The sequence below is a fragment of the Pagrus pagrus genome (assembly GCF_965226575.1).
Source record: "Pagrus pagrus genome assembly, chromosome: 21".
NCBI classification, from domain to species: domain Eukaryota; kingdom Metazoa; phylum Chordata; class Actinopteri; order Spariformes; family Sparidae; genus Pagrus; species Pagrus pagrus.
The window spans coordinates 13,049,047-13,075,687 of NC_140208.1; the positions used below are offsets into that span (position 1 = coordinate 13,049,047).

The following is a 26,641-nucleotide window of genomic DNA, read 5'->3' on the forward strand; positions in this document are numbered from 1 at the left end:
TCGTCATAGTAGGTGATGGTAATACACCTTAATGCCAGTTGCCATCCACCATAAAATAGAAAAAAGAAGATGAAGAAGATGCAATAACTAACTAGCTAGCTTCTGTGTGGCTCCTACTGCCATACAAAATCATGCTGGAGGAAATGATGGACTAGATCGAAGACACTCTACCCGTAGTGTGGGCACATATCGTGATAATATTGTTATAGTGAATTATTTTGGCCATGATGATTGAGAAATGAAAATCTGATATCATGATGATACTATATACTATACTATTACATATATATATAAATATATATATAATAGTATCCCTATAGAAGAGAAGAAAAGGGTTAGTCTTCTGCTGCTTGAATTGATTATTTTCATCACATAATATGGAATAGTTTATTTATTGATGTGCAGATGTGCATACTTCCTTCTGTGTTTTTTGTCAACTGATATCTACAGTTTTTGAAGCATGCTCTCTGACTTTGCTCTAATATCAGGGTTCTATATGGCAAGTGAAAACCAGCGGCACCAACAGGTCTGAGTTTGCTCCAGCTGCTTTGATGGGCTCACCGTCCGGTCTGGCTTTTGATTGGATAGGCCGAATAATGTATTACACCAATCCCACTGTTAAATCCATAGAGGTAAGCACCTTTTTTAGACAAAAATTGTGATTTTGTTAGGTGACAAGGTTGGACAATATGACTAAATTAAACATGTAAAAGGTAAACGACCCTGGAATTATTGAAAGGATGCTATACTTTTGTATTTTAAGCAATTTAAAAACAATAAGCCTACTTCTTCCCTGTTTTCTATTATAGAGCATTTAATCTGAATTCATTACAGTTGAGTCTTGGTTTATACTTTGTGTATTTCATTTATTTAGTATATTATGTATTTATTTTGTTTCCTTTAATGTAAAGTTCGTATTTTTTGTTTTGATCTGCACATTTTGTTTTTGTCTTTTGTGAGAGTTTTATCATCATTGTGCAAATAAACAAACACAACTTTTACACTTGACATAGGTTATCCGTGTGGATGGAAACGAGCACTACAGGAAGACCCTCATCACCTCCACTGGTAAACCAGAGGGAGTAGGAGAGCCTATTGGAATTGCCCTCGATCCAGCCAGAGGGTAAAACATCTGTTCACTGACAAATGAAAGCTATGGAGTATTGCTGTGTTACTTAAATTCAGAGGCATGGTTTAAATGTTAGTAATTGAGATGACAAGGACAGAGTGGTCTAATTGTTTGAAAGACCACCAAGAAGATTTATTTCTCCAACAGCAACATGTCATGTTTAAATAACCCAAAACTATAAACAGTTATTTGTAACACAGTCAGACTTGTGCCTGCATCTTAGCATTTTTGTACAATAGGTGAAACTTTCTCTAGTTATACTCTAAATAAGAACTTTTGATACATACATCATGATGACTGACTCATTTTTGACTAACTCGCTTTAATTATTTCTCATTTTTACACTTTCCCTTCACAGGAGATTGTTTTGGACGGACAAGGGCTCAGATAGTGGAGTTCCTCCAAAGGTTGGCAGCGCGGACATGGACGGAGGAAACGTCACCAACCTCTACACAGGGAATCTGGCTAACATAGGATTCATCGCCGCTGACATCTCAACCCAGAAACTGTACTGGGGTGTGGCGGGCTCAGGAGTGGTGCGCACATATAGACTTAAAGATTTAATGTTATTTTCTTAATACTTGACATCTTTTCCACAATTTCCATACTTGTCTTTTCCAGCCAGTTACCTTGTTGCAATGTCAGTTCTTGTGCTGATCTTATTCTTGTAGTTCCATCATCATAGTCCTGATTTAGCTACTTTAATTAACTTTCTCCTCTTTGCACTCCTTCCTTTTTTGCTCAGATCGAGTGTGGCACCATGGATGGAGTAACCCGGGTGACAGTGGTGAGTGGCCTGTCCCACCCCTGGGGGATGGCGATTCACGAGGACCACCTCTACTACACCGACCTGGACTTTGAGGTCATTGAGAGGGTGGACAAGGATTCTGGTGCCAACATGGTGGTGATGAGGAGCGGCATGTCTGGCCTCCATGCCATCAAAGTACATGCCAGAGACAGTACGTGGGCTCACTGTGTTTTTAATTTTATCCAGAGGTGTCTGTCCTTGAGCTTTTTTTGGTATTTTCATCTAGACTGTTATGCAATTATTGCCAGTGAGTGAGCGAGTAGGAGTTTAGTGTCCTCCTCAAGGACAGCACGCAGCAGAATCGAGCACCACTCATTTTTCATTTTCTTTGTGTTAATACAGCCTTTTACTGACGCAGTTCTCACAGCTGTTTAGTTTAAGCAAAATAAGTAAATTATCTAAAAAAATTTGACGACAGTTTTAATCAATTATAGGAAAAGGGTAGTGGTAAATAGTGGAATTAATATATTTTGAATCCCAAAGTCATATTTTTTTGTGCAGCATGCATTTTCATGTTAAACAGACAAATAAATAATAAATGCTCAGATGCTAATAGTGATATAAACTTTAAATATATAGATAAACACAAAAATCACAGTTTGGTCAGTGTGTGCCCTGAGGCATCTCACAATCAAAGCAAAACTAGTTGTTCATTCTTAAACAACCACCTTCCGATGTAAACTGACATGACTCAGGCAGAAATGTTCATGTACCTGGGTAAAGTTATAAAGTTTTATTCACATTACATTTTCTTGAGTTAACTGTCTTCCTTCCTCACACTCCAACTCTCTCTGTGTAGTTAAAGTGACAGGCAACCAAATGAAACACAGCGATACCTTAATTAAAATTAAGTATTTCTCTGTGTTTGATTGTTGGAAAAGTTTGGGATAATGTTAGTACACAACTAAACAAAACATACAACAAAGTTGAGTCATTTTTCTCATTTTTAATTTAATCCAGAAATATGACAATTGTGACATTTTTAAAAAATATTTTAAAAAGGTGGGTTTTTGAAAGTGATTTGAAAAGGGCAACCCATTGGAGGTAAGATGTCAGCCATTAACCACAGCGTCTTTGATGAATCTCTCTTTCCTTCCCACCCTGTCATGTCTCCACAACTGCTACCTAATTAAGGTGGACAATCCCCCCAAAAGGACGTTATTTATTGAAAAAAGGTACAAACTTGCTGCTCTGAGCCCTGTAGGCTAGTCAATCCAAAGTCGAGGAGCCCTGACAGCAAAGATTGTGACAGTTTAATATTTGAGTCTGGATCTTTGAGTTATGTTCAGCTCCACCACTTTTTTTTTCTCTCTCCACCTCAGACTCAGCAGGGACCAGCAACGCCTGCAGCTCCAACAATGGGGGCTGCCCCCACCTCTGCCTGCCCAAGCCAAACAATGAGAAGGCCTGTGCCTGCACCACAGGCTTTTACCTATCTCAGGATGGCGCCAGCTGTGAACAGTATGAATCTTTCGCTGTTGTCTCCACCTCCAAGTATGTCCGTGGCTTCCACATAAACAGCTCCGACCACTCTGAGGCTATGGTGCCTGTCGGTGGACGTAGGTTGACTTAATATTTTTCTGCATTATGTTCAACCCTGTTCTGTCTCTTGTCTATAATACCAAATTATCAGTTTATACAAGTAGCATGTTTTGTCTTTTGCAGCTTCCTACTCCGTTAAGACCAAGGTGGACCTCCATTTTCAGTCTGGCTTTGTATACTTCACTGACAACAGCACCTCCACCACATACAGGGGCATCTTCAGGACGAAAACAGATGGAGGGTTTTACAGCAGTGTCATCACCTCAGGCATTGGAAGAGGAGGCATTCACGGCCTTGCTGTAGACTGGATTGCAGGTATGAAGCCACTCCCTTTATTTATCCATTCTCTTTAAAGGAAGGCTTTAGGAGCAAAGATATGAACTAGTACTTGCTTAATAAATGTTCATTCACTGAAGTTTATTTGTCTCATGCAGAACTAAACCCTGTGTTACCCCGTCAAGCTTTATAACTGTCTCTCTCTCATCTGTTAGGTAACTTATACTTCACAAATGTCTTTGAGAGCCAGACCTACCTGGAGGTCCTTGCCATGAACACCACCTTCCGAATGATTCTCCTCAAGTCGACCCACGACCAGCCCCGTGACCTTGCTGTCAGCCCCAAGCTTCGCTACCTCTTCTGGACTGATTATGGCCAAACACCCAAGATTGAGCGGGCCCTGTTGGATGGCACCAACCGCACTGTGCTGGCATCAGAAAGCCTAGTGTCACCACGTGGCCTTATCGTTGATTACACCAACGATTTCCTCTACTGGACAGACGATGCTCTCGATATGATCTCCCGAATGGCCGCAGACGGAACACAGAGAGAGATTATCCGGTATGGGAGCCGGTATCCATCTCCAACAGGACTGGCTATATTTGGAAACAACATGCTGTGGGTGGATAAAAAGCTTGGGAAGCTCTTCCAGGCCAGCAAGGACCCTGCCAATTCAACCCAGCCAGAGGTGAGCGTTAAATCTGCTGGATTGAAAACACAGTTTTAGCTTTCATTCTGATGCTGTTTTGTGATTTTGTGTTCTGTGGGCTCTAGTCAATTTATGTTGAACCACATGCACAAGACTTTTTGGATAGTTGCCAGACAGTGTCATCATAGTTGTACAGCAGATTGTTTTCTCAATTAATCAATTCATTGTTTGCTATAAAACATGTCAGAAAACTGTTTAAAAAAAATTATAAAAACACAGTCCAAAATCCAAAAATATAGTGATTACGATTATATAAAAAAAGTGGGGAAACACAAATCCCTCACTTTTGAGAACATGAAACAAACATGTTTGGTATTTTTGCTTAAAAAAGTTTTTGATCACTACAATAGTTGCTAATTAATTTCTGTTGCTCAACTAATCGATTAATTATTTCTGCTCTGATCCCCCTCATCTAATCTGACCTAATATAATGGCTCATTTCGAAATAGCTTTACAGACCAGTCAGAGAGAAATCTTTCTTTGGCCTGGACAAAGAGGAAAAGAAAACAGACAATGTAGATATTGTGGATGTAAAAACATCGGAAATACTTCTGAGAGCTATGAACAAAAGCGTTCCTGTCTGTATTCAATTTTTAAAGATGAACAGAAGAAAATTATCATTTCAGAGGGTTGTCTGTCTTTGAAACACGCAAAGTGAGAACCGATGTAAAATACAGCCTTGTGAGTCAAACTATGGAATGGACCTGTGTAGCTCTCTGTTGAGTTGCAAAAAGCCTTAGAATGTAGAAGAATTAAGGATTACAGTTTAAAATAAAATTTATTTTTCTGTCTTTGGTACTGCTGATGTTCTGGGTTATTCTATGGAAGTTATAGGATGGGCAAAAATAAACCTTGGGCTTCAGCCTATTCATTTTTCGGTTATTGACTGTGAGCAATTTGTGTGAAATGAAACTTGTTTCTTAAAATGTATATAACTGAAACAATTATTTTTTTTTAATTCAACAAAATATTTATTCATTCAATACATTTTAGCAGCTGCGATAGCAGTTGGTTGGTTGATTAGTTACAAATAACTATTTTTTGTCTTCTATTTTTTGGTACCAGGTAATTCGGGACAATCTTGATCAGCCAATGGACGTTGTCGTCTTTGACATTCATGTCCAGCCTACGGCTGCCCACCAGGTGAACTTCAACCCATGTTACGAAAATAACGGACGATGCCAGCAGCTCTGCTTCGCCATACCAGACCAGGAAAAACCTAAGTGTGGTTGTGCACATGGGTCACTCCTTAGTAATGGAGTCACATGTGGTTACGGTCTAGATGAGTTTCTAATATTCACCACAGACTACACACTGAATAGCTTGAGGTTAGACCCTGCAGATCACAGCGCCCCCTATCCAACAGTGACCTTGGGCTACTCCTTAATGGGTTTGGATTATGACTTTAAGGAAAAGCGAATTTTCTTCACCCAGTATGCGGGGTATGGTCGGAGCAGAATTGGATCCATCATCACGTCATCCGCTACCAGCCCTCCTGTCTTTATAGCTACAGGTGAGCATTAATTGTTACCGTGTTACCTTTTTAAATATATTTTTCTTTCTAACCTTCCTCTCTCACCCTTTTCCATTTTCTTACTTCCTTCATGACCCTATTGTTGTTTTTTCTCTCTTTATTCAATATCCTCTCCTCTCTGTTAAACGGTTCAGATTTGGATGACCCAGAAGGATTGGCATATGACTGGGTCCACAAGCGTCTCTACTTCACTGACTACAATAGCCAAAATGTGCAGTCCATTGGGGTGGATGGGATGAACCGCTCAATTATCGCCCATGGATATCGTCCAAGAGCCATCATTGTTGACCCCTGCTATGGGTAAAGGCACTTATTTACCAAATATATATATAGACGTGATGTACTGACTGTGGTGTGATCATCAAAGGATATCAATGAGCTCCTCTCCTCCCTTGTATTCCCTCTCTGCCCAGTTACCTGTACTGGACTGACTGGGGCTATCCTGCTAAGATTGAGAGGGCCACACTGGGTGGAAACTTCCGAACCGACATCATCAACAGCGGCCTTACAACACCCAATGGCCTGTCTCTGGATTATGAAGAAAGGATGCTCTACTGGGCTGATGCCTCAACGTATGTTTTTTTAATATATACTATATTGCAGCATACTGCTCACATTTTTTGACAACTCCTGTCCTCCCTTCCAGAAAAAGGATCGAGCGCTGCACTCTTAACGGTGAGAACCGACAAGTGATCCTCGAGGGGGTCCAGTACCCGTACGCCATGACTGTCTTCCAACAGGACATCTTCTGGACTGACTGGAGTGAGGGTGCTGTGTTTAGGGCCGGGAAGGATGATGGCTCTGGCCTCACAGTGATGGCTCAGGAAATGCAGTACCGTCCCAACGACATCCATGTTTATACCGGATCTAAGCAGGAGAGCTGCTCCAGCTCCTGTCAGCAGTTCAACGGAGGCTGCAGTCACATCTGCGTTTCTGGTAAGAGCTGTCTCTTCTTCGAGGGTGCTAGCAAGCAAGGCACTGAATCCCCTAATACTCCATTCAAGTTATGCAGCTTACATCAGAAAAAGAAAGTTATCATATCAGTAACCTTGCTTCAAAAAATCTAAAACTGTGAATGCAACTTTCTGTGAACAGATTGCCTAGTTATCAGCCGTCGAAGGGAATGACTCATCATTTTTGTTGCCTGAAGTTGTGTCTGTGGCCTCTTAACTGAATAACTCTAAAATCTTACATAAAAACCTCTTGATGCTTTAACAAAGATAGATACAATAAGTATCAATGTTTTGTTTCAAGTTAGGTTAAAGTTAAAACTTTCTCACTAAGAAAATAAAGTTCTGAACATCATAGAGGACACAAAGAGACACACTAATTACTACTACACACACTAATTTAATTAGTACTACTAATTAAAAAGGTTATCGCTTGTGTTCCCTTCAGTTCATCTCTATCCTTAAATTCCCTCACCTCCCATAATCTCCCCTGCAGGTCCATCAGGTCCAGAGTGCCAGTGTCCTCATGAGGGGAAGTGGTACCTGGCCAACAACGGCAAGGACTGCATCAAAGACACAGGAAAACGCTGTCAGCCAGAGCAGTTCACCTGCATCAACGGAAATTGCATCTCTTCGCATTGGAAGTGTGACGGCGTAAACGACTGCCAGGATAACACGGATGAGCTGGAGAGAGTGTGTGGTGAGAGATGACGTTTAATCTGACTTTAAACCAAATAAGCAAGGAGATTTAAAAATCAAGGGGTGAGAACCAGTGAGTGAAATGTGACCAAAGAGCCAAAACAAAAAAACATCATATTTTGTCCTGACTTTGTTTTTTAATTTTGGTTCACTTTCACCTCTCTGGTTCTCACCCCTTGACAATGTATATAAACGCTTTTGATTTTCAGCATTTTAACCCTGAAATTTGCCTCCTGAAGCAGGTATTAAAAAGGCCACACCATGCCAACGTGGGAAAGTGGGACACATTTTTTTTTAACAGCTTTTAATGTTTCAATCCTCTCTGTAGTTTGTATTATTGATCACATATCAGTGTCCATTTGTTAAACTGTGGGTTTCAGCTCTTTTAGTTGCTCTTCAAAACACAAAATAAGCAGAAAACCTAAAACATAAATATCATGGCATAAAAGTAAATCAGCACTCTGTTATTCCTCCTCCGTAGCCTTCCACACCTGCTCATCCACTGACTTCACCTGTGACAATGGGCGCTGTGTGCGGCTCTCATATGTGTGTGACTACACAAATGACTGTGGTGACAACAGCGACGAGCGAGGGTGCCCCTTCAACACGTGTAATCCTGCCACTGAGTTCACCTGCGCCAGCGGGCGCTGCATCAGTGCAGACTTCGTCTGTAATGGCATCGATGACTGTAAAGACAACGCCTCTGACGAAATCAACTGCCGTGAGTGATGATTAAGGGATTGATTCATTAACTGAACTGCTCTTCATCAGTTAGTAATTAATGTTCCCTTGAGCAAAGCATTACTCAAGTGCCAGTTGAGAAAAAAATCACAGTTGTTATATCCACCTTCCTGAATAAGAGACGTGTCCAGTCTCTGTGTGTTTCTCATCCTTTGGTTGATGTTTTGATCTTCCTCTTCAGCTGACAGGACGTGTCCTGACGGCCGGATCAAGTGTGACCACACCAACATCTGCATCTTCCCTGAAAGCCTGTGTGATGGCTACAACAACTGTGGAGACAACAGCGATGAGAATCCTCTCTTCTGCGGTAAGCTGAACACTCAGTATTTGTCCTGCTGCTGAGTGAGAGAGTGTAAGAAAGAGAGAGAAAGAGAGACATGCTGGTAAGTTTGTGTTTTACCTGCTGAGTAGATTCAGTATAACTCTACATGGATATATGTCTCTGCTTCTGTGCTACAGCGGGTCGTACATGCTCTCCGGACCAGTTCCGTTGCGATGAGGGGAAGTGTATCTCTACCTCTTGGGTGTGTGACTCTATCAATGACTGCCGCGATGGGACAGATGAACCTCCTACCTGTGGTGAGTTCTCTGCATTTACATTTGACTGTTTGGCTTTTTAGACAGATGCAACTTACATTCAATACATTCAGTATCTTTATATCTTGGCATGACTCTGATAGGAGACTTTTGACTTTGTAGTTACATTACTATCCATTACTTTATATTTCCAGTATTATTTTTACTTGTTTAGTGAGTCAAGCCACAATTTGTTTTTAAATTTTTGCTTGTACCTCACAGCCTAACGTCTATCATTAATTCTGCTTTTTTACTGATCCTGACATCGTCCAATAATTATGGTGATCGTATCCACTGGTTTAAATCCAGCAATCAATTTGTCTGAATAGATGACACATTCTTTTTTAAGGATGGTTATCATTGACCTGTAAATAATACAGTGAATCATTGATCTCCATGTGCTGAATGTATTTGCCTATCTTATTAGAGTAGGTTTTGTAATTTGTTATTTTTTTGTTCCCATGCAGAGGATCATATCAGAACCTGCAGTTCAGGCCAGTTCACATGTACAAATGGAAACTGCATTCCCGGGTCACTGGTCTGTGATGGCAACAATGACTGTTGGGACAGTAGTGATGAGGCTGTTGAACTGCAGTGTGGTGAGATACAATGTTTATTTCTTACCCTGTGTGAGTGTAATACTCTAGATCTATTCAGTTTATTTGTTTGGTTCGAGGTTAATATATTCGAGTTTTTTTCTCTGCTCCATCCCATGTCTCATCTGAAATTTGCCTCTTTTATTATGTGCACTCTCAGAATCTTTACAGCTAAATGTGTGATCTTGCAAACATATGGATATATTTTATACCCTATTCTTCTCATCCTTTCTGTCTCTTGTAGGCCAACGTACATGCAGTTCCAGCCAGTTCACCTGCCCGACCTGGCACCCCGGTCACCCGCGCTGTATACCATTAAATTTTGTATGTGATGGGGACAAGGACTGTGCCAACGCAGCTGACGAGCTCCAGAACTGCCCCAACCGCACCTGCCATATGGACGAGTTTGCCTGTTCCAACGGGCTCTGCATCCTCTTTCCCTACCAGTAAGTAGGAAGTGTGTGCAAGTGAATAAAGCAGAGGCCTGTTTACAAGTCCGGAAAATTATTTTCTCGTCACTGAATAGAGTCTGATAAATTACTCCTCCTCCCCAGGTGTGACCGTGTGAACGACTGCGGGGATGGCAGTGATGAGTCGGGCTGTACTTATGACACGTGCAGCAGCAAGGAGTTCACCTGCGGTAACGGAGCCTGCATCTCTTCCTCCTACACCTGCGACGGCGTGAGCGACTGCCTGGATGGTTCAGATGAGGCAGACAGCTTGTGCATCAAGCCCCAGCCCACCTGTTCTCCTCAGCATTACATGTGCAAGTCAGGCGAGTGCATTGACATCGGTAAGGTGTGCAACGGGCAGAAGGACTGCCAGGATGAAAGCGACGAAAAAGGCTGCGGTGAGAGAAATATGAAACTGTGTGACAATATTGATATGAATTAATGTGAGTTTCTCCCTCATGTATTCATGAACAATCGCACCACAGTTTTATTGTTTTGTTTCAGTGGAGACCAACAAAAGAGTTTCTTTCCAAATAGTAAACATTTTGAAAGACTATTCACTATCCTTAATTCAATGTCAAGTTTGGGACATTTTGTAAATCAAACTGTTAACTCTGATGTTTTGGAAAAACGGCATATTTGTCATGCAAAACTGGTGCTTTTGCTTGCAAGTGTTATACATGAATATGTGAATATATTCATTTGGCCATCAACTATTGATCATTATCATACTATCTACTTATTTTTATGTATAATATTCTACATTAACGATAATTAATGAACATTACATTTTTGATTAGCTAAAATAGAAATTGTTTAAAAAATTCCAACGTCTTTACACTTTTTGTTTTGTTTTATTAGTTCAAAAGCCAAAAATATTGTCTGAAAATATAGTGTTAATTAAACAATGACAACATTTTATTCCAAATAAGCAATAAATGTTTAATTTTGAGAAGTCGAGGCCGGTATTTAGCATTTTTGTTTGGTGAATAACAAAACGATTTATTCAGTGGGTCAGGGCTTCAGGGCTGCAACTAACGATTATCATTACTGAATAATCTGCTAATATGATTAATTCATTAATTCATTTTTCTTTTTAGTCAGTAAGTGTAAAAAAAAATTGGAAATTGCTCATCACAATTCCCCAGAGACCAAAATGACATCTTCATTTGTCCAAAACCTAAGGCCTTTTCATTAACTCCCATAAATTAGAAAGACAAGCAGCAACTCTTTACATTTAATAGGCTGGAACTGGCAAATGGTTGACATTTAATGTCAAATGTCAATTATCAAAATTTAGCAACTCATTTTCTTTCGATTAACTTATCCTTGCAGCTCTGATGAAGTCATCTGTTCATTAAGTATATCAGTTCATCCTAATCTTTGAGAATCTTTTCCACTAAATCACACTGAGATCTCTGAACTCATACATGTGTTTCACCTTGTTTTTCTGTCTCTGTCCTCTTACTTTGTTCTCGTTAGGAATCAACGAGTGCAACAACCCATCAATCCACATGTGTGCCCAGATCTGCACCGACACCCTCACCGGGTACTACTGCTCCTGCAGGCCTGGCTACCAACTCATGCCAGATGGCAAAGCCTGCGAGGACATTAACGAGTGTGTGAGCACGCCCGCTGTTTGCAGCCAGATCTGCGAGAACGCTGTTGGCTCATACTACTGCAAATGTGCCCCAGGGTACATCCGTGAAGCGGACGGACGCACCTGTCGTCAGAACAGTGGCATTGACCCGTACGTGTTGTACAGTAATCGCTACTACATCCGCAAAGTGAGCACTGACGGCTCACAGCTCAGTATAGTCCTGCAAGGGCTGTCCAATGTGGTGGCGTTAGATTTTGACGATGCTGAGAAGAGGCTTTACTGGCTGGATACAGGGACATTGAAGATTGAGAGGATGCGTCTCGATGGGACTGACAGGGAGACACTGGCGGATGATGATCTTTTGGGAGCTGAAGGCCTGGCAGTGGACTGGGTGGGCAGGTGTGTTAAGAAATTCATTATTAAAGCTTCTTTTCTTTTTTGTAAATGAATCATTATTCATTCAACAATAAGCTGTCCAATTCAAACTGATATCTAATTACTTGTAAATGCTGTTGTCTGGCTGACCAAAACATGGCTACAGTGATGTCAGTAAAACTTTTCTGTGTCTGCTGCAGGAAGCTGTACTGGTCCGACTCTTATTACGGCTCACTTCACGTGATGGAGCTGGATGGGCGTTACCAGAAGAAGCTGCTGACAGGAAAGTTCACAGATGGGAATGCCACCTATATCATCAGCCGACCTCGTGCTGTGGTTGTTAACCCTAAATATGGGTACTGATGCTCACACCTACACACACACACACACAAACACACACACACACACACAGACACACAGACACACATACAGACAGAAGCCTTTGATCTGTGGCTGACATCAAAACCAGATGTTTACTGTTGCAGTTAATATCCTTAAAACGAGTTTAAAGGTCATTCCCAACTTGTCAAATACTGACGCCCTGGGATTGTAGGTCAGGTCAGCTGCTACCCCAAAGTATCAGTATTTGAAATGTACTCTTTTACAAACTGGACTTTTTAATGTTGCTGCAATGTAAACAGCTAAAAATAGTTGTTTACATAGGCTAATAGTGGTCAGGCACATGAATATAAAAAGGCCATAAAATGTGAAATGATATTATCTTTTTGCTGCTTGTTGAAATTTTATAATGGTAAATCCTCATTGACTGAATCCTCTGTTTGCATTGTTCCATCCTTCCTGTTTTCTTTCGTCCTTTCTTTTTTTACCCAGATGGCTATACTGGACGGACTGGGCTGACACACCGTATATCGGCAGAGCTGGCATGGACGGCACCAATGTCAGTGCCATTATCACTACCAAGCTGGAGTGGCCCAATGCTCTGACCATAGACTACGCCACCAACAAGATCTTCTTTGCTGATGCCCACCTTAACTTTCTGGAGTGAGTTATATGATATTAAGTCTGCTTCAACAGGGTTTTTTCTATATAATACTACCAGTAAATAGTCTGTATTAACTCTCTGTTGTATCAACCTTCAGCTTTGCAGACATGGACGGCAAGAACCGACACCGGGCCATCGCTGGCACACTTCCCCATGTCTTTGCAGTTTCCCTGTTTGAGGACTGGGTTTACTGGACCGACTGGAACACACACGCAGTGGAGAAGGCCCACAAGTACACAGGCGAAGAGCGCACACTCATGGGCAACAACACACATCGGCCCTCTGACATTCACGTCTACCACCCCTACAGACAGCCTCGCAGTACGTACATTTTAACTGTAGATGCTTATCGGCTCAATGGACTGCAGCCCAAAATTGACCACTTAATCTTAATCAATGTATTTCCCAGGTGTGAACCCCTGCTCCTCCCACCACCTGACCTGCAGCCACTTGTGTCTGATTAGCCCCGGTGGGCAGGAAGCTTTCTGCGAGTGTCCGGATCACTTCATCGGCCTCGCTGTGGGCTTCAAGATCCAGTGTGTTGCCGACTGCTCCAGCACTCAGTTCCGCTGTGGGGACAATGAGAAGTTAGTCAGATATTCAATCACTTGTGTTCCCATTCTCATCTGTTCTGTTACAGTTAACACTATCCAAGTCTTTGACAAATAATGAAAACTAATGGGATTATTTCCAGAACCTTAGATATTGGGAAGGTGTCCATTAAAGCCTATGAATGTATTGAAAAACTGTAAAGTAAAACAGTAATCATGCATGCATAGATTTACAATTTCAGAAAAAAAAGTCCAATGTTTCATAAATAGGGTATGCAGATATTCTGTTGCTGTTTATTACAGATTTTTGCGATAATTAAGACTAAAGAAAGACGATTTCGAATTTTCTGATGGTTTTCAGTGATTTATTATTAGAATTAATTGCAAACAACACAAGACTTTGCAAACTTTAACAAGGCCAGCAGTCATCCGAAATGACTAAAAAGAATAATGACTGAATTTATTTATTTATTCTGTCACTGATAATTGATTAATACTACTACAATTTTTACTGGTTTTCTGTTTTGTAATCAAGCTGTAGTGAGACAGGCTGTGAATGTTGCAGAATGTTGTATGTTATCTCGATTTATGTGTCAGTGTTGGTACATATGTAAGAAAACAGGAAACAGTAAGATGTTTAGGTGTGTTAAGTTATAAATAGTGAAAATAATCACGGACACTAGGTGATATGTTTTTGGTTTATTGACAACATTCTAATATGTTTATAAAAATACTACGTGACAGACACCACGTTGAGGATAGAATGACAAATTCCCGTATTTTCCATTGTTTTCCCTGGTGTTTCCACAGTCCACCAATCTTTATCAAGACAGAGGCAGGCATCAAAAGAAAAAAAAACATCAACAAAATAACAATAAAAAAGGTTTAGGAATCAAATATAATTAAAAAATTATAATCTTACAGATTAATTTTACATTTATGTTCTCCAAGATAACCTATTTGTGCTTTCTCTTGTCTTCAGGTGTGTTCCCATATGGTGGAAGTGTGACGGCCAGTCAGATTGCGGAGATGGCTCGGATGAACCTGAGACTTGCCCTCCCCGTGTTTGCCCCACTGGCCAGTTCCAGTGTCAGGACGGAAACTGCACTTACCCTGGCTTAATCTGCGACTCTCGCCCCGACTGCCCTGACAGTTCAGACGAAGATGCGGCTCTCTGCAGTATGATGATTAACACAGTTACTGTATTTAACTGCGACAGTGTAGATAATTAGACAGGGAGAAATTAAAGTTGTTCAACACTTGAAACTTGAATTGAAACTTAAGATGTTATCATTTTAGGTCTGGTTTACTTTTTGCTGAAAAATACTATATTTACTGGTAAAAATTCAGGCCTCAGGAGAAGCCCTCATGCTTTAGATTTACTTCAGACAGATGGTTAATTTATCAAACATTCAAGCTGCTCTCTGTCCCCGTAGGTGACCACCGATGCGAGGATAACCAGTTCCAGTGTAAAAACAAGAAGTGCATCCCTGTGTCCTATCTCTGCGATGGATTTAATGACTGTTTAGATGGCAGCGACGAGGCCCAAGAGACTTGTTCCCAGTTGACCTGCCCACCGGGACAGTTCACGTGTAACAACGGGCGCTGTTTGCCAATGAGCTACGTGTGTGATGCCCAGGACGACTGTGGGGATTCCTCTGATGAGCCATTTGAAACCTGCAGTAAGTCGGACATCAAAGTCAGGAGGAAAAGAAGAAAATTACACAAAACACTACTTAAAGTGATGATCTCATCCACATGGGTGGGCGAGGAGAGACGTCTTGTTTAGCCGCTTTTTGACACCCCTGGTTTCCCTTATATTTGTGTCTGTAATTGATGATAGCAGAGCTGACGGTTTAATCAGGCATAGATGTTTTTCAGTGTTAGAATGTATAATCAGTTCAGACTCCATGTCCCAAAGGAGATCTGAGAGAATTAATGATGTTTTATTGGTTTGTTTTTTTGCCCTTACTTTATCTTTTCCCCTCTCATCCTCTGCCTTTTGCTCTTATTGATCATCTCCTTTGCTCCATGTCATTTCTGTCTCATGTCTCTCTTTCCCTGTCCAGTGGGTCCGGACTACAAGTGTGACGAAACCGAGTTCTCCTGCAAGACAAACTACCGCTGTGTCCCTCAGTGGGCCCGCTGTGACGGCACCAATGACTGCCTCGACAACAGCGATGAAGAAGGCTGTGGTCAGTGCTAGAGTGTCAGCAGATGCGATGTTATGTGAATGCATCGCTGTAATAAAGACTGCACCTGTTGGGAAAAATCGGGCCAAGGACTTAATTTGGCAATCATTTCTCGAGGATGTACAGAGGTTTCGACTTGAATAATACAGCCTTACCATTTACACAGATATTATTTCAACAGTCATGAGAGATTTGGGTCAACATCTGGTTGTAGCCCAAGTTCAAATAGGAGTATGATGGAGACGAGAATAAAATGTGGGTGACGTTACAGTGTGAGGGAAAGCAGGAGACATATGTTTGTAGTTGGAAATCACCTCTTTGATCTATCATTGAGATGTTAATCTTGTTTGTCTTTTATAGGTGGAAATTACAGGTTTGATTATAGAAAGTGAGTTTGGCAGTGGTTTGTTTCTTTTGTCCAAGTGCCACTTTGCACAATGAACAGCAAGTCGTATGTATCTGAGCGTACCCGCCGTTTAAACATGGAGTCACTGATCTTTCTTGTTTCTTTCTCATCTGTCTATTTCTGACTTTGTCTTCCAACAGAGGACGTGACCTGTGATCCCCTGGGAGATTTCCGATGTGACAACCACCGCTGTGTTCCCATCCGCTGGCAGTGTGATGGCACCAACGACTGTGGTGACGGCTCAGATGAGAGGGACTGCCGTGAGTGTCCTACACAATATCTTTCAGCTCAAACCATCCGCAGACTAGCAAGAGTCTTGTGTCCACCAGGGTTACAATATATTTGCTTTTTTTTTCAGTTTAGCCCTTAATCCTGTGTTATGATTTAGCCTGGGATTTGCTGAAATCATTTACTGATATTATATTCCTTAATGCTGATTAAGCCATGCTGTTTTACTCACACAAAAATCAAATACTGTAGATTTAAATCACCTTAAAAACTGCCTTTGTGCATAGTTTAAGCCTGTATAGTTTGTGCTTGAACAGTAAGACCTCATTCTGATTTCCTATTGAAGAAATGTGTGTGTCTGTCTCTCTGTTGTCCTGACCTTGGTCTATAGAGCCGAGGCCTTGTTCTGAAAGTGAGTATAAATGTGACGGTGGACTGTGCATCCCTGGAACCTGGGTGTGCGACCATAAGAACGACTGCGGGGACAACTCAGACGAGCGGGACTGTGGTGAGCAGGCGCTACACACAAACTCACCTCCTTGAAATGTTCTGTCATAAAACAGCACAAACACACATGTTCCCATCCTGGCTCTCTTCCAGAGCTGCTGACGTGTCGTCCAGGTTATTTCCAATGTGACTCGGGTCACTGTATCCCCGAGGCTCTGGAGTGTGATGGCCGGGCTGATTGTCAGGACCTGTCAGATGAGACCAGCTGTCGTAAGTAAACCACATGAAAACTAATGGCAACCTGCCTGGACCCTTCAGCATTTTAGTGCACTTAGGTTGTTTTCTTCTCCTGGTATGTGTTTGAGGTATTTGCATGTCCTTAGTCTTAAATTGTGTCAAGAGCATAGTATTGAAAAGTTTGAAAATGTCTAAAATACAGTACATTGTATACTACAGTATTTTCCCCTCCCCGACAGCCACTCGCTACCCAGGAGGCCGTTGGTGCCCTCAGGATGAGTTCCAGTGTGCGAACCGTCTGTGTGTCAGCCAGAGCTGGGTGTGCGATGGCATCGACGACTGTGGGGACCGCTCCGACGAACAGCTCAGTTTGTGCTGTGAGAAACATTTTGTTTCTTGATGTTTGTTTGTTTTTAAAAGCAACGTCCTGTGAAAAGTATTCTGCCTGTGTTCAACATAATCATTCATTCCTTAGAGCAAAGGGATATTTCTGACCCTGATCCTAACTAATGAACCTCATCTATGGACTGACACGATGTTTTTAGAGAGAAGACGGTTCAGAGTAGATAAGCCAACAGGAGTAATATCAGCAGTGTGTTTGTGATCATTCACGCTTGGAGAAGATGGTTTGACCATTATTTGTGTTTGACCAGTGAACGTCACCTGTGAGAGCCCTGGACGCTTCCGCTGTAAGAATGGCTACTGTATCTTCAGCGGCCTGCTGTGCAACCAGAAGGACGACTGTGGAGACAGCAGTGACGAGGAGGAGGAACTCTGTACGACTCAAGCACCTACACCACAATCTATGTAGTGCATAAGGGCTATTTTGAATAGAAACATTTCTCCTTACCCTTTGTTTATACTTATACTATTTTAATACTATACTAGGATTTGCAAGTACACCTGTGATACATGCAAGTTCTGAATGACAGATCAGAATCAACTTTGTTGGCCAAGTATATTGACACATACAAGGAATTTGACAGATTTTTCATTAGAGCTGCAACCATTAGTTGATTGATCAATTTATTTGTTAAGCCTATTAACTGTTTTGATAATTGATTAATCGTTTCAGTCATTTTTCAAGCAAAAATGAAAAAAAAAAATGGCTGGTTCCAGCTTCTGAAATGTGAGGTGTTGCTGCTTTTATTCGACATTTGTGATAGTAAATGAAGAGTCTTTGGGTTTTGGACTGTTGGTTGTACAAAAGAAGCTATTTGAAGATGTCACTTTGGGCTCTGGGAAATTGTGATGAGCATTCTTCACAATTTTTTGATATTTTATAGACTAAACGATTGATTGGGAAAATAATTTGAAGTCGATTAACCGATGATAAAAAAAGTTTGTTAGTTGCAGCTCCTAGTTCCCATTAGCATTCAATAAACCTGACAGTGAAGGGGACAAATGCAGAAATACTAACATACAGCTAAATTAATTATCAAAAGCTGACACTGCAACACAATTAAGAGATGTCTGAGCAAGTGATAGAGGTATAAACACACAGAAAAAGAGCAGAAATGCAAATATTTATAGGTATACAGGGATAAATATAGATATTGTGTATAGATGCATAAAAAAAATATTGTAATTTTTTTTTTTAATGTTATTTTCCCCCTTCTTTTTTAAACACAGCAAGAGTCAGATTTCTATTATGCTCAGGTTTAGTAAATGCACCACTAATCATCAGTTTCTGGGACTGCTAAGGATTAATCTGAACAACACTAATGCTTCCTGAACCTTGCTCTGTAAGGCCACTGAAACTGGAAATCCCAAAACGACATCAGTGTGTCAGGACACAGGACGCAAAGCCTGAAACATACAAGGGATAAGGAAATAGTGTGTTTTATGGAATTGTTACACAATCAGCTTAAACATAAATCAGAACAAATTATTTTGAGAGGAGATTAAATAGTTGGTAGACATTGGCTAGCTCATCTAAATCCATTTGTTGTCAGGGAGGAGACAAACAAGGGACGCTGTGGAGAAGCCTTCAATTGAATAAGTGATTTAATCACTGTAGTATGTTGTCATGTTAGACGGTGCATGTCTACATTTCAGTACTTGACTGTGTGGGATGCTTGCAGGTTTTTTTAATCTACAAGTGTAGGCAGTCCGCTCATTTCCACACATTTTTTTTTTTCTTCTTCTTTTTTGGTATTTAGACAGTTGGTAAGTGAAGTGCGACACTGTAGAGAAAGCTCTTCAATCTTAGACAAGTGGAGGTGGACATGTTTCCACAGATGGGTTTTATACCCACTCAACCTTCCCTGCGCACTCGCGTTGATGACTCACTCTTGACTGTGTCCTTCTCAGGCCGCGAGCCTACGCTGCCCCCCTGTACACTGGAGGAGTTTAAATGCACCAACGGACATTGTGTGGCTCTGCCGTACGTGTGTGACCACAATGACAACTGTGGGGACCTCACGGACGAATTAGGCTGCAGTGAGTAGCACGACAAAAGATTCACTCTCTGTAAACATTTTCTTTGAATGTCTGTTTAAAGTATGTTAGTAAAAGAAACAAAACGCTTCAAATCCTGCATCTTTCAGTTTTTAAGCTTTCGAGATTTACATTATACATTCAGTATTGAAAAACTTAATCATATGTACATTATGTTTATTGATAAAAGCAGATAAGATGCATAATAACGGAAAAAGACCACACATGTATGACATAAGTGTTACATAATTACCATAATGTGAACGTGTGGTATGTACTGAAGTACATTGCAGTCTCCAGATAAAAAGAAATTGGGGACGTTTTGCTCATTATAAACTTTAATTACGTGAAATTATGACTAATCAATCCGTTCATGCATTTTCCACCACTCATCCAGGCCGGGTCGCGACCCTATCATGACATAGTGTCTCATAATTATGAGGAAAAATCTTATTAAAACAAATTATGAGGGATCTCGTCATTATGACTTATGGATCTCACAATTAGGAGTTAGCAATCTTTCAATAATTAGAAAACCTTCTCTCGAAAGGAAATTATCTGAACAAAAAAGATTGCATTCAGAGATAATTTTCTCATAATGATGATGGATGGATAGAGATGTCATAATTATGGAATCTTTTTCTCTTTTCTCTTTTCTCGTACCTGGCAGCTCTCTCTTCTCTGTGATAAAACATAATTTCAGAGCAGAGCCAAAGTTTGATTATGAGACAGAGAACCGCTCTGTCTGTGGCCAAAACACCACAGAAATATCCTGTTAGCTGAGTTTAAGATCAGAGATGTTGTGATTAAATACCTGGATTATGGTCAATAGCTGCATTATTCTCCTGTTGTTAATAAAGCCAGCTCTTTTAACTCATGTCTCATAAATAACAGACAGAAATAGTTTGAAGTGTATCAGAGAACGTGCTCTGTGTGTCTGGCTCCAGATTTCGGCAATGATCGCAACTGTGAGGAGAAGCTGTGCCAGCAAGAGTGCACCAACCTGAACGGCACTGGCTTCATCTGCTCCTGTAGGCCAGGATACATGGTGGACCGAGACAACACCTTCACCTGCGAGGGTACACACACATACTCCTCTATTTATTGAAGTCATACTCAAATTACTGCACTTGGATGGATATAAATTCCACTCATATAAAATATCACCATTCCAGGTAAAGCTCTGGTGAACAGATCAAAACGTGAAGAAAAAACATACTCATAATCTCGTTTCGCTCTTCCAGACATCAACGAGTGCGATGTTTTCGGCACCTGTCCTCAGCTCTGTAAGAACACCAAGGGTGGCTACGACTGCGAGTGTGCCCCGGGCTACAGAAAAGTGGGTGACGGCAACATGTGCGAGGCTGAGGGTGAGAACAATCTTTTCATGAGCCTACGTTTAGTCAAGAGCAACATACAAATAATAAAGACGGTTCAGATACCACAACTACAATGCAGGCCTCATGTTTACGTAGCATTTTTTAACTTCACAAAGTACTTATAATATGTGGCTTTTTAGGAAAATGCTGCAAAATACAGAATGTAATATTTCTAATGAGGTTATCAGTTGCTTTTATAAGAAAACAGTTAAAGTGTAATCGTCTGTGTCTCTCAGGAGCGGCTCCCCTGCTACTGCTACCGGAGAACATCCGTATCCGGAAGTTCAACCTGCAGGCGGAGACCTTCCACGACTTCCTGCAAGAAGAGGAGCATATCATGGCTCTGGACTACGACTTCGACCACAACAACACCGGATTCAGTAGGTCACACTCAGACTAACACCAGATACTGTGAGAAAGTCAAACATGAGATCGTTGTTTGATGACGTCCTTGTGTTTTGTCAGGTATGGTGTACTTCACTGTAGCCAGTAAGGGCGCTGTACCAGGTTCCATTAAGAGAGCGTACATACCTTCAGTGGATGATGGCAGTAACAACATCGCTGTTGCTGTCGACCTCGGCATCAGATACATCACCACACCAGACGGCATTGCTGTGGACTGGGTGGGAAGGTGTGTTTGAGCTGACATTCCTGCACGTACATGATTACATTCCCTCAGTACTCTGGTGCCCGGACCTGACCGACAAAGACTTATTTTCAGAATTGTGAAAGAAAGTTTGCATGTGTTGTAATTCTTCTGCCTGTAGGAACCTTTACTGGGCAGACTCCAAGCTGAAGAGGTTAGAGGTGGCAATGTTGGATGGACGCTACAGGAAGCACTTGGTCAAGACTGAACTGGGCCACCCGTCAGCTGTGGCCGTCAACCCACGACTGGGGTGAGACACAGATGACAGATTTATATGTACATTTTACTCCTGTTTTAATGAGTTGGAAATCATCTGTAGTAGTGTTTCCCTTGAACCTAGGACAGACATCTTTATATTTTTCTCCTCCCATGGAGATTGTCTTCTGTTAGAGAAATTCACATTCACACTACGGCAGAGATGACAGACACTGTTTTATTTAAACCTAAAGGGGAAACACCTTATCCCACCACATCTCAGAACTTTAAATCTCTGCTATGTTTCTGCAGGATGTTGTACTGGGCGGACCGTGGAGACGGCGCAGCCAAGATCGAGTGTTCTTGGCTGGATGGCCAGGAGAGGAAAGTCCTAGTGGGTGATGGCCTTGGTTGGCCCACTGGCCTGTCAATCGACTTTGCCAGTGGTGACAGAATCTACTGGTCTGACTCCAAGGAAAGCCACATCGAGTCTGTTCTGCCTTCAGGAGACGAGCGTAAAACTGCCGTCTACATAGGTAAGGTTTAAGAAGGAGAGTCATCATCCATCCACATTCCTTAAATCCAGTATCTATTTCCTTCAGCTACATTTTTCACATTTTGTTGCCCCTCCTCCAGATGTGAGAAACCCTTTCAGTGTGTCTGTGTTCGAGGACCACGTTTATTGGAGCACTCAGGAGAAAGGTGAGGTTTTCCGGCAGGACAAGTTCGGCCGTGGAGTCAAAACCAAGCTGCTGACTGTTGGACCGTGGCTGACCCAGGTCTCTGTGTACCAGCAGCAGAGATACAACTCCATTGACAGTAAGCTGCACACTCACCTACATATTCCCATTAACACATACTGTACTGCATTAACCACTTTGTAAAACGTGCATGTTTGCAGTACACATACCACTGTAAAAGAATCATTTTTGCATTTTGGTTTGTCCCTGCAGGTTTTTTTATTTGCAGATGAATAATCGTCTCTTACAGCTATGTTATTGTTAAATGATGCACGGAAAGTATTGTGCTTTTTATGTGTCTGGGCTCAGCAGTAATCTGCAAACTAGTGAAATGTAACTACAGTAAATCCAGGGAAACAGTCATCACAGTGATAGTAACATTGATAAAGAAGAGAGATAGCAAAGTCCTGCTTAAAGCTGTCCAACACCAGTCTTTTCATAATAAAAAAAAAGTTTAAACTGACAACTTAAAAACCCTACAAACAGAAACATACGTAAGTCATTTGCTCTTACTTGCTGAAATGAAAGAATCAAACACTTTTCCTTGTGTCTGCAGTGAAGAATCCGTGTAAGGGAACCTGCAGCCACCTGTGTTTGCTCCGACCAGGAGGTTACAGCTGCGCCTGCCCTGAGGGCACCAGCTTTGTCCCAGGCAGTCACACTGAATGTGATGCTGGTAAGAGAGCAACCTATTTATTTCCTTAAGCGCTGTAAAAACACAGAGAATCATGTCATGAAGTTGCAGAAATGAATATATGACATGTTGGTCTAGTAGAACATTTGCATGCTTTATGTCCAAAAAACACATTATTTTTTCATATAATATAATAATGGCAAAATGTAATAATATAATATAATAAAAAAAAAAAACATGAAAATCTCAACCCTGTTATAAGTTGTTCTGTCATGGGGCATTTAAATGTTATGATTGTTGTTCACTTATTTCAGGGTTTGATCCACCGCCCACCATGCCTCCTCCATGTCAGTGTCAAAATGGAGGCACCTGCTACTTTGATGACAACCAGGCTCTCTGCATGTAAGACATTTTTTTGTTTAGGAATGTTGAATCTGTGGCAGACTAATTAGTGATGCACAGACGAACGCATTACTGAGCTAAGAATTACTGTGAATGGGCTCTAATGTCTGTATTTTGTTTCACAGATGTCCTCCAGACTGGACGGGAGATTACTGCCAGATAAACAAGAACACCATTATTGCAACCTCAAGTAAATTAGATTTTTTTTATAGCCGAAAATAAACAATTACAACATTCAAAGTCACTTTAACTGAGCAAACTTTATATTATTAGTAAGCTGCCTTTCTCCCTCTGTCTGTGTCCCTCCATCACAGTTGGAATAGCGATCGGGGTGACGGTACTGATCTTGGCTCTGCTGGCTGCGCTGGTCTGTGTTGCCAGGAAGAAGTCGAACCTGATGGAGACACTACGGAACAACTTGCCCAGTATGCCCAGTATGCCCAGTATGCCATCCATGCCCTCGATGCCGTCCATGCCCAACCTGCCAAGCTTCAGGTAAGATATGTGATTATCCTAAATGACAGCGTTTACTACAAAAAAAGACCTGAAATTTAAGCAAATGAAATTGTTTTAGCAAGAATTGAATTATATGGTTTCAGTATAGAATATTAGACTCACTTATAGGCTTTCTATTTTATGGTCAGTGTATGTCAGTATGTCGTGTACAGCATCATGTTACAGCTGTGATGTGTGTGTTGATACTCAGAAATGGTGCGTCTCCTAACGGGTCGAATACAGACGAGAGTGGAACAAGGATGAACAGTCAAGCGGTCAGTAGCAAACAAACATTCATTACTAGGATTTTACTTTTTACTTTTTTTAAACTTTATTATTTCTTTAATTTATTAAAGAAAAAGAACAGTATTGGAATGTAAACATATTTTAGATGTAACAAAATATTGTTCCCGGAGCAGCAGCAATGTTTTCACGAGCAAAGTCACTAGATCAACTCAGTGATATCTCCCTGGAAACAAATTTGAAATCTAAATAAATATATATAAGCCATCGACACACATTAACAAAGAACTACTATCATTATTTACTCGTTCTGTTTGCTTTTATGATGTCAGGTTCCCTGTTTGTCAGTATCCATGGTGGACACGGATGGAAATAATTTTGAGAACCCAGCATATGAAGCTGGAGAAAAACCTCTGACCACAAACACGATGGCAACAGCCACCTCTGCTCCTGTTGGAACAAACAAGGTCAATAAACATTAACTACTGATTCTGCACCTACCTCTTCCACCTCAGTGGCTGCATTTATGTGACATGTTACATGGTTAAAGACCTAGATTGAATGCCCAAACGGCCATACTGTAAAGAACATTCCCTACATATTTATGATCTAAATGGTATATTTCTTGTATCTGCTGGTTGGGTGCCTATAATTCCTTAATTTTGTACTGAGAAATATACAAACATAATGCACATACATGACCCAATGCAGCACAATACCTATATTTTGGTGTATTTTGATTAAGCTCAGTCTTTTGATGCTCTTTCTCCTTCCTCAGGAGTACATCGATAACCCTTTGTACTTGGATCAAGTTCAAGTTCAAGTTCCAGACAAGCCAAAAAGAAGTGCAAACACACCTGCTGCTGCCGACAAGGTTCATCGCCGGTTTAATGTCACACCAACTGTTTTTCATACCTCATAACTCAAGTTGACCGAACCTCTTCTTTTCACCTGTTTTCAAGGAGTCTTTCGAGAACCCAGCATACAGCTCAGACACAGACGACGTTGACTTCAGTTCTGCCAAACCAGCTGCTTCCAGCACACAGGTATCCATGGAGACACACGTCAGAATGCTACACACTGTTTACAGCTCGATATCTGAAAGCGATGATTACATGCTCTGAATGTTTGAAGGTAAAGTCTGACATGTGTATTGTGAGACAATAGTGGACTGTGTCTTCAGAATAGATGTGTAGAGTGTGGGGGTTTATTTGTGTGTGTGCTCAGTTATTGAAGCATCTTGTTTCTTCTTTTTCCAGCAGTGTGAGGCCATTGGAGGTGACAGTTTTGTGTCTTTCAAAAATCCCACATACCCGGTGAGTCCAGAATGATGATGAGCTCAGATTTAATGTGTCAGGGGAGCGTTAAGTGTATCAAAAAACTCTAGATCATTCAGGATTTAAAAGTACTTGCTAGATTTCATCTTGACATGCAGCGCAGTTCTGCACGATAGCCATGTTTTTACATTAATGTCTATTGTAATTCAATTTGACAACTTTTTAGCTTTGGTCTTAGTTGTATTTAACAACTTACTATTTTTGTAAATATTGTAACATAATTTCAGTCAGTCTCAGACACTGGTTTTATTTTGTGTTAAAATACTAAATATATGACATTTATGAATATCAGTGGTCATTGCAGTGGTTTCATTGCTTTGCCCAGCATAAAAAGGGAATAATTTATTTTCACTGTAACTCCATCCACAAGTAACACAATGACAGAATGTATGACTAGTTTGATCATTTGTTTCATACATTTTCTCTAATAAAACATCTAAAAGCAAAATTATTATCATATGAGGTACTCTTGGACAAAATCGTTATTTGTTTCAGTTTAAGGCTCCCAAACGTATTAAAAACAAAACAAAAAACTTGAAACCACTGATGTATACGACATAAACAAGCTTTGAAAAGATATGTCATTGCATTTTTTAGTAATTGTTTTTCTTTCCACAGGATAACACATTTCCAGATTCTGAAATTTGATGTGACCTCTACATCAGAGATCAGACTGACTCAAATTCAGGACTGAAACTTTCAACATTCATTTTCATCGGAGGATGTAGCACTACTGAAGTATCAGAACAGAACAAATCAACCAAGTCAGTTTGTAAAGGAAATATATATTTTGTGCCACCTTCAATTTCAATGTAACTATTTGTGTACAAAAACTAATCAGATCTAATTAAATGTAACTAGTATGAGAATTATTCAATAATGAAACAAAGTGAAAATGAATCTGTTAGTGCTCTGTTTATGATAAGTTTGTTATATATTTTTATGTACATTTTGATTGTAAGACAGTTAAAAATTAAAAATACTCCTGTCATCATTGTGTGTGAAGTGTAATGATTGGACTGAAAATTGTATGAGATGTGATAAGGTTTGAGATTAAGCCCCTGATAGTGAGTGTAATTA

General features: G+C 40.7%; 1 protein-coding gene across 1 annotated transcript in view; it reads left to right on the forward strand.

Moving 5' to 3' along the window:
* The window catches only part of lrp2b (low density lipoprotein receptor-related protein 2b), a gene marked incomplete at its 5' end in the record, with an annotated part of 42,498 nt that extends 15,982 nt beyond the window's left edge, over nucleotides 1-26,516 (forward strand). Inside the window, 49 exons of the mRNA XM_084341777.1 lie at nucleotides 489-632; nucleotides 1,014-1,123; nucleotides 1,488-1,665; nucleotides 1,875-2,088; nucleotides 3,260-3,496; nucleotides 3,603-3,794; nucleotides 3,971-4,443; nucleotides 5,530-5,977; nucleotides 6,133-6,298; nucleotides 6,412-6,570; nucleotides 6,645-6,934; nucleotides 7,445-7,648; nucleotides 8,129-8,368; nucleotides 8,570-8,695; nucleotides 8,848-8,967; nucleotides 9,432-9,563; nucleotides 9,805-10,006; nucleotides 10,115-10,410; nucleotides 11,495-12,011; nucleotides 12,188-12,343; nucleotides 12,819-12,989; nucleotides 13,088-13,311; nucleotides 13,400-13,577; nucleotides 14,524-14,720; nucleotides 14,978-15,223; nucleotides 15,611-15,736; nucleotides 16,280-16,399; nucleotides 16,759-16,875; nucleotides 16,968-17,084; nucleotides 17,291-17,428; nucleotides 17,705-17,827; nucleotides 19,365-19,493; nucleotides 20,438-20,569; nucleotides 20,735-20,860; nucleotides 21,106-21,249; nucleotides 21,335-21,500; nucleotides 21,637-21,765; nucleotides 22,023-22,246; nucleotides 22,347-22,529; nucleotides 23,007-23,126; nucleotides 23,399-23,486; nucleotides 23,612-23,676; nucleotides 23,801-23,981; nucleotides 24,193-24,256; nucleotides 24,557-24,691; nucleotides 25,003-25,098; nucleotides 25,187-25,270; nucleotides 25,484-25,540; nucleotides 26,180-26,516. Of these exons, the coding sequence (XP_084197903.1) occupies nucleotides 489-632; nucleotides 1,014-1,123; nucleotides 1,488-1,665; nucleotides 1,875-2,088; nucleotides 3,260-3,496; nucleotides 3,603-3,794; nucleotides 3,971-4,443; nucleotides 5,530-5,977; nucleotides 6,133-6,298; nucleotides 6,412-6,570; nucleotides 6,645-6,934; nucleotides 7,445-7,648; nucleotides 8,129-8,368; nucleotides 8,570-8,695; nucleotides 8,848-8,967; nucleotides 9,432-9,563; nucleotides 9,805-10,006; nucleotides 10,115-10,410; nucleotides 11,495-12,011; nucleotides 12,188-12,343; nucleotides 12,819-12,989; nucleotides 13,088-13,311; nucleotides 13,400-13,577; nucleotides 14,524-14,720; nucleotides 14,978-15,223; nucleotides 15,611-15,736; nucleotides 16,280-16,399; nucleotides 16,759-16,875; nucleotides 16,968-17,084; nucleotides 17,291-17,428; nucleotides 17,705-17,827; nucleotides 19,365-19,493; nucleotides 20,438-20,569; nucleotides 20,735-20,860; nucleotides 21,106-21,249; nucleotides 21,335-21,500; nucleotides 21,637-21,765; nucleotides 22,023-22,246; nucleotides 22,347-22,529; nucleotides 23,007-23,126; nucleotides 23,399-23,486; nucleotides 23,612-23,676; nucleotides 23,801-23,981; nucleotides 24,193-24,256; nucleotides 24,557-24,691; nucleotides 25,003-25,098; nucleotides 25,187-25,270; nucleotides 25,484-25,540; nucleotides 26,180-26,209 (8,514 nt within the window). The 3' untranslated portion in view covers nucleotides 26,210-26,516. The remainder of the gene's footprint in view (nucleotides 1-488; nucleotides 633-1,013; nucleotides 1,124-1,487; nucleotides 1,666-1,874; nucleotides 2,089-3,259; nucleotides 3,497-3,602; nucleotides 3,795-3,970; nucleotides 4,444-5,529; nucleotides 5,978-6,132; nucleotides 6,299-6,411; nucleotides 6,571-6,644; nucleotides 6,935-7,444; nucleotides 7,649-8,128; nucleotides 8,369-8,569; nucleotides 8,696-8,847; nucleotides 8,968-9,431; nucleotides 9,564-9,804; nucleotides 10,007-10,114; nucleotides 10,411-11,494; nucleotides 12,012-12,187; nucleotides 12,344-12,818; nucleotides 12,990-13,087; nucleotides 13,312-13,399; nucleotides 13,578-14,523; nucleotides 14,721-14,977; nucleotides 15,224-15,610; nucleotides 15,737-16,279; nucleotides 16,400-16,758; nucleotides 16,876-16,967; nucleotides 17,085-17,290; nucleotides 17,429-17,704; nucleotides 17,828-19,364; nucleotides 19,494-20,437; nucleotides 20,570-20,734; nucleotides 20,861-21,105; nucleotides 21,250-21,334; nucleotides 21,501-21,636; nucleotides 21,766-22,022; nucleotides 22,247-22,346; nucleotides 22,530-23,006; nucleotides 23,127-23,398; nucleotides 23,487-23,611; nucleotides 23,677-23,800; nucleotides 23,982-24,192; nucleotides 24,257-24,556; nucleotides 24,692-25,002; nucleotides 25,099-25,186; nucleotides 25,271-25,483; nucleotides 25,541-26,179) is intronic.
* Nucleotides 26,517-26,641: the final 125 nt, after the last annotated feature.